At 40.6% G+C, this 10,574-nt stretch overlaps 1 protein-coding gene across 1 annotated transcript in view; it reads left to right on the top strand.

Moving 5' to 3' along the window:
- Window positions 1-10,029, top strand: part of CLUL1 (clusterin like 1) — a 23,191-nt gene extending 13,162 nt beyond the window's left edge. The window contains exons 5-7 of the mRNA XM_015425465.1: window positions 4,377-4,514; window positions 8,484-8,698; window positions 9,871-10,029. Coding sequence (XP_015280951.1) covers window positions 4,377-4,514; window positions 8,484-8,698; window positions 9,871-10,029 — 512 coding nt within the window. The remainder of the gene's footprint in view (window positions 1-4,376; window positions 4,515-8,483; window positions 8,699-9,870) is intronic.
- Window positions 10,030-10,574: the final 545 nt, after the last annotated feature.

The raw sequence follows: 10,574 nt of genomic DNA, 5'->3' as shown, positions 1-10,574 counted from the left end.
AGTGTACACTTATTTATTAACTCATGAAAAATTGAAAGAAAATCCTGCTCATTATCATTGTTATAAAAATGAACAGGGAAAGTTCATTAATAGTCATTATTTTGGCATCTGAATGCTTCGTTTGGAGTTCATGCTCAGTTCAGATTCCGGGATGGGGAAGAGAGTCAGGGGAGAATGAAACTGACAGGGAATAAAGTTTTAAAAGTTCGTGGAATATTCCCCCCCTCCCATAAATGGTCTTCCTCGTCACACCAATTCGACCAATCACTCCTGGTTTAGGGAAAACTGTCTTGATTCTATGTAAGCAGCATCCCCAGTGATCACCTGTGCCCAGGGCTTTTTTTGTTGAAAAAGCCCAGCAGGAACTCATAAGCATAATAGGTCACACCCAACAGCAGAAACTCATTAGCATATTAGGCCACACCCCATGCCTTCCCTTGGCTTGCCCAGGTGCCCCACAGATGTGGGGAGCCCGGGCAAACCGGCCCTTGGAGGGGAGGGGAGGCATTTAAATGCCTCCCCGATCCTTCCAGGGTGCCCCCTGGCCTGCCTGCCTTGGAGTTGTCGGGGGGGGGGTGTCGCTCTCCAGGCCTTCCCTCTGTAGCCACGCATGCAGAGGTTTTGCCTGTAGTGGGTGTGGCCAACTCTGAAGCCAGCCGGAACTCCGTTCCCGTGCGTTCCTGCCCCAAAATAGCCCTGCCTGTGCCTGACTGACTTTTTCCTTGTTTGAAACCAAAGTTGCTTCCACATGGAGTTCTGGCTCGGTGTTCCTCCCCTCCAACTGCTATGGTTCTTTGGGGAGCTTCTGCCCAACATCACTTAAGGTCATATAGCTTAAGCTCATACCAAAAGCAGGTTTTGGGAAAATGTGGACAGGGAGTGCATTTCTGCATCTGATACCATATCCACTGCCATTTTCTGTTGCATCTACCATTCCCCACTGCCACTGGGGGGGTTGCTTCTTTTTTTAAAGGCTATATATATATTGCTATAGTTTTCTAGGGTTGTGGATAGGTTTGCCAATTTCCAGGTGGGGCCTGGAGATCTCCTTGAATTAAAACTGCTCTCCAGACTATAGAGACCAGTTCCCCTAGAGTAAATGGCTTGGGAGGGTGGACTCTATGGCATTATACCCTATAATACTATAACAACATAGCTACTTTAAAATAAAGCAAGCAAAAAGTTCACCAGCAGCATGGGAGGGAATGAGAAGTATGAAGGGATACTGTAGAGAACATCTGTTGCCACTGCAAATATGTCGTAAATTGCATAACTGCTGCAGATACATGGTATATGTGTCTGATGCTGTTGGGAAGTGGGTTTTTCCCCTCTTCCCCACAGCATGATGGCGCAATTGTGCACCATGTAAGGTTTCCTTGGCTTTTCTCCAATCTTTCTCAAACCTGCTTAACTCCAAACTCTTTTAGACATTACTGAGTGGCTGCTGTGTGGGTGGAAAAGTTCAGATTTTCCTAGTTCACCCCCCAGCAGCCATTTTCTCTCCCTACTCCAGAGGGTTTTTCTTTTCTTTTTAAATCAGAAATATATGGGGAAAAACAGATCTCCACCAAAAAACTGGCTGGAAACTTAAAAAGCAAAAAGAAACCTGGAAGCTCAAATAACCTGATGCAAATGTTAGTATAATAGAATATTGATTTAATGCTATTAACTCACTGATTTAAAACCTACCAGGGAAACATGTTGTTTGGAAGCCCTGTTGTCACTACTCTGTATTTCCAGCTGCAGCAGTAGCAGGGAAACTACACAAGACTGCCCCTATGTGGAAAACACCCATATGAAAAAGTGTTGGTCGGAAGCAATAGAACAAAGTTTGAGTCCAGTGGAACCTCTAAGACCAAAAAAGTTTAATTCTGGATATAAGCTTATGTGTGCATGCACACTTCATCAGGAACATTGAAACAGTTTTCCTCAAGCCTTACATATGGGGGGGGGGTAGTTGCCAGGAAGGGCTAGTTAGAGTGAAGATGCATAAGTAACAGGGCGATAACTGAGATTAGATTAAAGCAGTTGATAAGACCTGTGAATGGCAGCAAATTAGCATAAATACAGCTAAAACTGGAAGAATCTGGGAAGAATTAAACTTCATTGGTCATAAAGGTGTCACTGGACTCAAACTTAGTTCTCACATCTGTTAGCTCTTTCATTATCTGTATGCTAATTTGCTGCTATTCACAGATCTCACCAACTGTGTTATTCCAATCTTAGCTGTACTTATGTATCTTGACTCTAATTAGCCCTTCCTGGCAACTATCTCCCCAACACCTATATGTAAGGCTAGAAGAAATCTGTTTCCTGTATCTGAAGAAATGTGCATCTACATATGCTAAGTCTCTCAGTTCTCACTTATACCCAGAATTGAACTTTGTTGGTCTTGGAGGGGTTACTGGACTCAAATGTAGTTCTCGAATCTGTTTGTTAACTCTTGTATTTGTATGCTAATTTGCTGCCATTTACAGGTCTTACCAACTGCTTTAATCCCATCTCAGCTATAATCGCCCAGTTACTTATGCATCTTGACTCTAACTAGCCCTTCCTGGCAACTAACCCCCTCCCTCTGCCTATATGTAAGGCTTAAATAAATCTTTCTGAAGAAGTGTGCATGCACGTAAAATCTTATACCCAAAATTAAACGTTGTTGTTCTTAAAGGTGCCACTGGACTCAAACTTTCTTCTATATGAAAAAGTGTTATTCATTTCTTGTATTTGCTAGAATGTGAGCCAATGTTGCTAATGTTAGCCTGTGGGGTTTTCTCATATATCTTGCAGTCACCTGTAGTGTCTGTTCTGTACTCTACTTCTAAGTTTCACTGTCTGGTATGTCACTGTGAATATCTGTAGTGAATTCACATCAATATTCAGTCTGTTTGTGCACACAGATTTAAAATGATTTAACAAGTGCTATCATTCTGCTGCTTGGTTTTCATAATCTACTCACATTTGTTGTTTTAAGAGTGCCCAAATTCTCCCTGTACCTGCTCCATTCTGTTGCCTTTGATCCTCACCCTGTCCTACTACCTGCCCTTCTTGAGGCGCCAGATGTTCTCTGTCTTCCCTATAACTTCAACAGGTGAAAATATCAAGAGAACAAGGTCTCGACACAGGCAGGACGAACCTTCCCAGGCTTGACTGTCCGTTTCGACTTTTCGTCTTCATCAAACGTCAGTTTGTAGATGTTTGTCTTCAATACATGATTTTCAACAATATGTGCATAGTTTCGAAGGTGGCTACTAAAAGCTCTTACAGTAAACAATTCCCATCTGGAGTTATTGAAGACAAACATCTACAAACTGACGTTTGATGAAGACGAAAAGTCGAAACGGACAGTCAAGCCTGGGAAGGTTCGTCCTGCCTGTGTCGAGACCTTGTTCTCTTGATATTTTCACCTGTTTAAGTATAATAACAACTTTATTAGTATTTGTTGTCAATTTATTATATCATGAACTTGTTCAGCAATCTGGTGTTTGTGTTTACTATCTAAATTGCTAGGTCCTGTTCACTTTTTTGTTTTTTTCCCTATAACTTCGTCAGCTTCCACTGTTTAGCAAAATACAAGCCTCTGACTACTGCATTAACTGTCCCTGCCTTACTTTGGGTGCCAATGCCTCCATCAACCTATTCTGTAATAGTGCCTCCTGGAGGTGCCCCTTAGCAAGTGAGAAATTTACAGTGCAATCCAACTGGATCTCACAGAGGTCAATGGTCTTAGAAATTGTAACTCTGCTTAGGAATGCCTTGTTAATTACCTAGAAAACTTGGATTCTTTCTTCTATCCACTTGTCAGTTGGCTGGGAGGAATTCTATCCCAGGGAATTTCATTCAGACTGGATGGAAAATGAAACTCTTACAGATGAAAATGTGCTTCTCACACAAACCAATGGAATGTAGAAAATGAATAAATGCATAATGCAGTAATGAAACACAACCAGCAATGTGCATACCTCTAAGATTCCCCCCCCACACACATACACCTTACCTGTCTTCAGGCACTCTTCCCATTTGGAGCTGCAGAATGACAAATGAGTCCTCAGAGAAGAGTTACTTGACTGGGGTGGCAGTAAGACAGAACAGGAAATGGAGGAGGGTTCTACTTTACTTATGTATGTATCTTTTTTATTGTTTCCCCTTGCTACTCTTTCAATATGATTGGGGTAATTCTATATACAAACCCTTGGAATTGCCACCATGTGTAGCTTGGCCCCCCCAAAATATGTCATTCTTTAATGGGGTTATTCCATGGTTATATTGATTTTTAAACTGCCAGAATGGTAAACTGCATTGATGTTATTTAACATAGCATTAAAATGATAATATATGTTAATGATACTGTATGCATATTATGTGTGTGTTCATTCTAGATTCTGACAAAAATGGAATGTTCTCTAAGATTGTGCTAGGTCGGGAAAGAGCTCAATGTAATGAACTGCGCCAGAATTCATCAGGTTGTCCTGAGTTTCATGAGAGATGCTGGAAATGTCAGGATTCTCTTTTGCAAGGTAAACAATTATCTGACCACCTCTGGTTTAACTATAATACTGCATAATACTCTATGCTCAATTAGGGATGCCAGAATCTCTCAAAATTACAGCTAATCTCTAGACTACAGAGATCAGTTCCTCTAGAGAAACTGGGTGCTTTGAAGTATAGACTCTGGCACTGTAACCCACCGAGGTCCCTGTCCTCCCCAGGCTCCACCCCAAGTCTCTAGGAGTTTTCCAGCCTGGAGCTGGAAACCCTGTGCCCCCTGGTAGCCGGGGGGGGGGGGACCGGGCAACCCTAGCTCAAGTACAAACTATTATGACTTTGATTTAATTTTGGATTTGTAGGCTTGATAAACTTGATCAACAAAACTCAGTTAAATCATTTAGTAAACATTTAGGAACATAAGAGATGCCAATGTTGGATCAGGCCAAAGGCCCATCCCGTCCAACACTCTGTGTCACACAGTGGCCAGAAATACCAGTGCCATCAGGAGGTCCACCAGTGGGGCCAGGACAGTAGAAACCCTCCCACTGTTGACCCCCCCAAGCACCAAGAAGACAGAGCATCACTTGCCCCAGAGCCCCTATCTATACCTTGTGGCTAATAGCCACTGATGGACCTCTGCTCCATATGCTTATCTAATTCCCTTTTGAAGCCGTCCACGCTTGTAGCCACCACCACCTCCTGTGGCAGCGAATTCCATGTGTTAATCACTCTTTGGATGAAGAAGTACTTCCTTTTATCCATTCTAACCCGACTGCTCAGCAATTTCATGGAGTGCCCACAAGTTCTTGTATTGTGAGAAAGGGAGAAAAGTACTTCTTTCTCTACCTGCTCTATCCCATGCATAATCTTATAAACCTCAATCATGTCTCTCCTCAGTCGTCGTTTCTCCAAGCTAAAGAGCCCTAAGCGCTTTAGCCTTTCCTCATAGGGAAAGTGTTCCAACCCTTTTATCATTCAAGTTGCCATTTTCTGCACTTTTTCTAAAGCTATAATATCCTTTTTAAGGTGTGGTGACCAGAACTGCACACAGTATTCCAAATGAGGTCGCACCTTGTTTTATGTAGGGGCATTATGATATTGGCTGATCTGTCTTCGATACCCTTCCTAATAATCTCCAGCATAGCATTCACCTTTTTTATTGCAGTCACACACTGTCTTGACATTTTCAGTGAGTTATCTACTACAACTCCAAGATCTCTCTCTTGATCAGTCTCTGCCAGTTCAGACCCCATCAGTGTGTATTTATATTTAGGATTTTTGGTTCCAATGTGCATCACCTTGCACTTGGCCACACTGAACCCCATTTGCCATGTTGATGCCCACTTGCCCATCCTTGACAGATCCCTTTGGAGTGCCTCACAATCCTCACTGGTTTCCACCATCCTAAACAACTTTGTATCATTCGCAAATTTAGCTACTTCACTGCTTATTTCAATACTACAGTGCCTTTTTTTTTGTACTGGAAGGTCCATCTCCTGTTGCATTGTCCAGCCTGCCTTCTCTCAACTTTTCTTTTCTTGCCTGCAGAGACAGGTTTTGTTTTTGTTTTGCTTGTGGTGCCTTGCCTTTGGAATACCATCCCCTTGGGGCCTTGCCTGGCACCTAACTTCTTTTCCTTTAGGTACCAGACGAAGGCATTTCTCTTAACCCAGGCTTTTAACTAAGGAGTTCCACCTCTTTGAGCTGTTTTGTGGTCCATTTCTTGACTGAAGACTTTTATGAATGCCATTTTAGACTGCTCTGTTTCATGAGTTTTGTGCTCCAGCTTGTTTTTATTGGGTTGACTTGTTTTCATTCATTTTATTGGCATGACTTGTTTCTATTGGCATGATTTGTTTTTATTGAGTCATTTTAACTTTTTGTTTTAGTTGTCAGTTGTGAGCAGCAATAGACAGATCTTGATGGCTGGCATACCAATTTTCTAAATAAATATAAACTTTATATCATAAACCTGCATAATTATAAAGAAGGGGGGGGGGACTGCCTGTACTGGAAATCACAGGTGGATGCAGTTCTACTCCTCCTGTCACTCAGCCCAAAATACATAATTGTGTATTGGTGACCCAAAATAGTTAATGTGTTTCATAGCTGTTCTTTTCATTCCCACTTCCTGATTCTGCTGGTGCATTTAGAAAGGCGCAAGAGAAATCTCGACGAGTTTGGTTTAAATTGTCATTGCACTTAATTTTAATTAATCTGAAGCATTTCTTTCTGGCTGAAGTTTTCACCTGCTGCTGCAGGTCCAGAAGAGGCATGAGCCCCTTCAGTGGACAGTGTGTTGGTCTTTGGAAGACCTTGGCTGCTTCCACATGACTGTTTTACTCTGCTTTGGCTCCCTTAGCTGTAGCTTTGTTTTCAGGAGCACCCACATGATGTCATCCTCGTTTGTCTTGTTTCCCCTCACTTTGCTGGGAGCTTTCCCAAACCTAGTTTGGTATGATCTGTTTGGAAAATCATAGTTGAAGTCTATTCAGACACCATGCGCTATGGAAGGTGTGCATTTTTGCATATTCCACCCATATCAGCACCATTTTCCCTGTCTCCGTCCCCTGCATCCATTTTCCCTGTGCCACTGAAGGGTGGGTTTTTTAAAAAAATCAGTAATTATCACATCACCATAGCACAATAAAGTTGGAGGAATCTTTTATTGTGATCTACCAGTTCCCAGCTTTCTTTTAAAAATAGTAAGTTTCTATCCCATTACATTCTAGAGAAACATATACCAGAGTCCTAGAAACTAGTAGATCTTGGCAATGGCTCATGATAAAGTTGTTATTGTGCTATAGCAATATGTCTATTATCAATTTTTAAAAGCCCTCCCCCAAGTCCTCTGGTGGGTCAGGGAGAAATGATAGTAGCAGCAGGAGGCTAAGAGAATAAAAGTGCAGAGAAAACAGTTGTACATGCTCCATTGCCAGTGCAGGTGCCTCCACAACCAGTCCTTGATTCAAACCAAGAAACAGGACAAATGACCATGCCACAAATCAGTTCCATGCTGTAAAATGGAATTATAACATGCCTTCCAAATCTCTGTTAAAATAGAAAGAAAAAGATTGCAAAACATATAATAAGCATAGTAAGCTGACAAGAAGAAAACTGATTTGAAATTTGGCATTGGAGGAGAGTTTTACGGATACCGTGGACTGCCAAAAAGACAAATAAGTGGGTTCTAGATCAAATCAAGCCTGAACTCTTCTCTAGCAGCTAAAATGACCAAACTAAGGCTATTGTACTTTGGTCACATCATGAGAAGATAAGTGTCAGTGGAAAAGACAGTAAAGGTAGGAAATGTTGGAGGCAGCAGGAAAAGATGAAGACCCAACATCAGGTGGACTGATTCAATGAAGCAAGCCACAGCCCTCAGTCTGAATAAGGCTGGTAACAATAGGACACTTCTAAGGTCATTAATTCATAGGATCTCCCTAAGTCAGAAGCAACTTGATGGCAGTTAACACACACACACACACAATAAGTTCATATTATGGTGGTGTCCAGCTGTTACCAGTGCTATTAATATTTGTCTCAAATGCCTTCACTTGGCTTGAAGTTACTGCATTCAATCCAAGATTCATTGCTACAATACAATACATACGACAAAGCCGTAACAGGATCCAGCTGCATAGGCTAAACTACCAATGCTACTATTGCTGAAGGCAAAAACTGGTAAAATAGTTTTCTGAAGGCAAAAATAGTTTGCTGAAGGCAAAAACTGGTAAAATAGTTTTCAGAATAGTTTTTGTATTTTGGAACCACAAGACTTACAACAAAATGTGCTGAGAACTGAAGCATTACATGGAAAGCAGGTGAATAACTACTCTAATGAGCAGCAGTATTATTATCAATTAAAACACAAAATGTGTTTATTTCCTGCAGATTCTTAGGTGTGCTTTCCCCCCCAAACATAACTATAATAATAATAATTGACATACATTAGACTGTTTCTGAAACCTCCTAAACAATGTTTGATTCTTGTACAGTCTGCCCTGGTGTCCCTGAGCTACATATAAAGTTTGACGATGCCTTTAAGCTGGTTAACATCTCTGCTGAGCAGTATCGACAGATTCTCCAATTGGTCCAATATCACACCGAAGATACAGCCTACTCGTTGAATAAAATGAAAGAAAGGTTTGGATGGGTGTCCGAGCTATCCGACAAGACCATTGAACCAGAAAACATTTTCAATATAGTAAAGGTAAATGCCATACATTAAAAATGGAAGTGACCACAGCACAGTGATGTTTCTGTTCTCCATAGTTCAGTGACATTTACTAATTCAGTAGTACCTGGGGGAATGTGTGTGTGTTATTTTTGGTCTTTAAAATACTAAGCTCTTATTGAGGCAGATTTTAAGTATACTTGATAATCCCTTGGTAATCTGACATCCCACAGTTTAGCCACTAGCCTACTCTAAATCCTTTTAGCGTGATGGGTAAGTGACCTGTATCACCATCTGAGAGGAATAAAATGGCACTAACAGGTTTTAATGCCTTTAGGTTACTTTTCAAGAATGTTGCCGGTGGCTGACATGTAATTCAAATATCTTCTTTAGGTCAATATAACAAAGTCAGAGTACAAGTCAAGGAGGCTGTTATGAATTTTATCACTTTATATGCTGTATGTCATATTGGACCTTCAACATTTTCCAGTGGCTGCCTCAAAAATTGTTAGCCTAAAGCTGAAATCCTAAGAACACTTTTTTGAATAAAAATGGGACCTACTTCTGAGTAGACCTGCTTAAAATTCCTCCCTTTGGCTGCAGTCAAGACCCTTGTATCCTATGACTTACTTCCAAGTAAACATTCCTGAAGCTTCCAAATAAACTCCTTCCACTGTTTGTTTGGTTGCTGTATAGTCTGTCTCTGTGCCCCTGAACTAAATAAGAGTTGGATGACACCCTTAAATTGGTTTGATATATCTAACAAACAACATCAACATAACACCCAGGCTAACTTTAAAGACTAACATATAATACATGCAAAATATCCTAATGTTTTTGCAATATTTGAGAATAGCATACTGTATGGAGGGTTTTGGTTGTTGTTCTTTTAGTTCTGCTTGGAAAGACTAGCTGTTTCTCAACCCATAAATCTCTTCACTCATTCCAGTCTATAATCCGGTAAAGATATTTACTGCCAGCACTGCCCACAGCTGACAAGGAATTCTGGAGCTCACAGTGTAGACGAATTGTATCTGGCATCCTTTAATTGCAGCCTTCTGTATAAGGTAGCCAAAGTAACGCAATTTAACAAAATATTGGACTGACTTGAAAACAACCCATGTCATGTGTTATTAACAAATGAGAAGTTATTTAAATATATATTTAAAAACAATATGAAGACATCATATCAAGCTGTTCCCTTTCAGGTTTCTTCTGATGGTCTGAATGAAACAACAGTAGATGTGAATATTTTGACTTCACCTACTTTCACAATTAAAGTTCCCCAGGAATTAGACACACACAGTACCGAATTCACTGAATATGTAGCTGAGAAAGCATTACAGCTTTACAAGAAGAATTTCTAGGTATGGCAAATTGGTTCTGTTTTCCTTGAAAATGCAACATGGGCAGTTAAGTGTAGAAAAAAGAAATTTAACAATGGACAATTTAGGGAAATGGAGATTTCATAGTGGTAATTTTGAGATAGAACAGGTATATATTACGGTTTATGGGTGGTTACAAACAATCATTTAATTATATATTCCACTACACACCTGTATCTGATAGTGTAATTTATTTTAACTGCTAGACAAATAGCTAGGAGGGGGAAGGAAGGGAGTGTCTGAGTTTAGTAAAAGGCTAATCCCTGTTTTCCTGATCCATTCATAAATCTCTTGGCATTTCATCTTGTTTAACCCTGAATGCATTATAAAACGATAAGTAAAAAGAGAGTAGACTTTAGCTAGCCTGAGTTTCGAAGGGGGGAAGGTGACAAACCAACCAAAGGTTTGATACATTTTTTATTTAATCAGAGTCGGAAATGTTTTCCTAATGTATTGCCAGGCTGCTGACAAGAGGGAGGTGTGGAAACCTGGGATTATAGATTATTACTTTATATTTAGAATTAGTT

This window comes from Gekko japonicus, unplaced genomic scaffold (genome assembly GCF_001447785.1).
Source record: "Gekko japonicus isolate JY-2015 unplaced genomic scaffold, Gekko_japonicus_V1.1 scaffold357, whole genome shotgun sequence".
Classification (NCBI taxonomy): Eukaryota; Metazoa; Chordata; class Lepidosauria; order Squamata; family Gekkonidae; genus Gekko; species Gekko japonicus.
The sequence above is the reverse complement of the archived record's forward strand: the minus strand, read 5'-3'. Positions and strand labels throughout refer to the sequence as shown.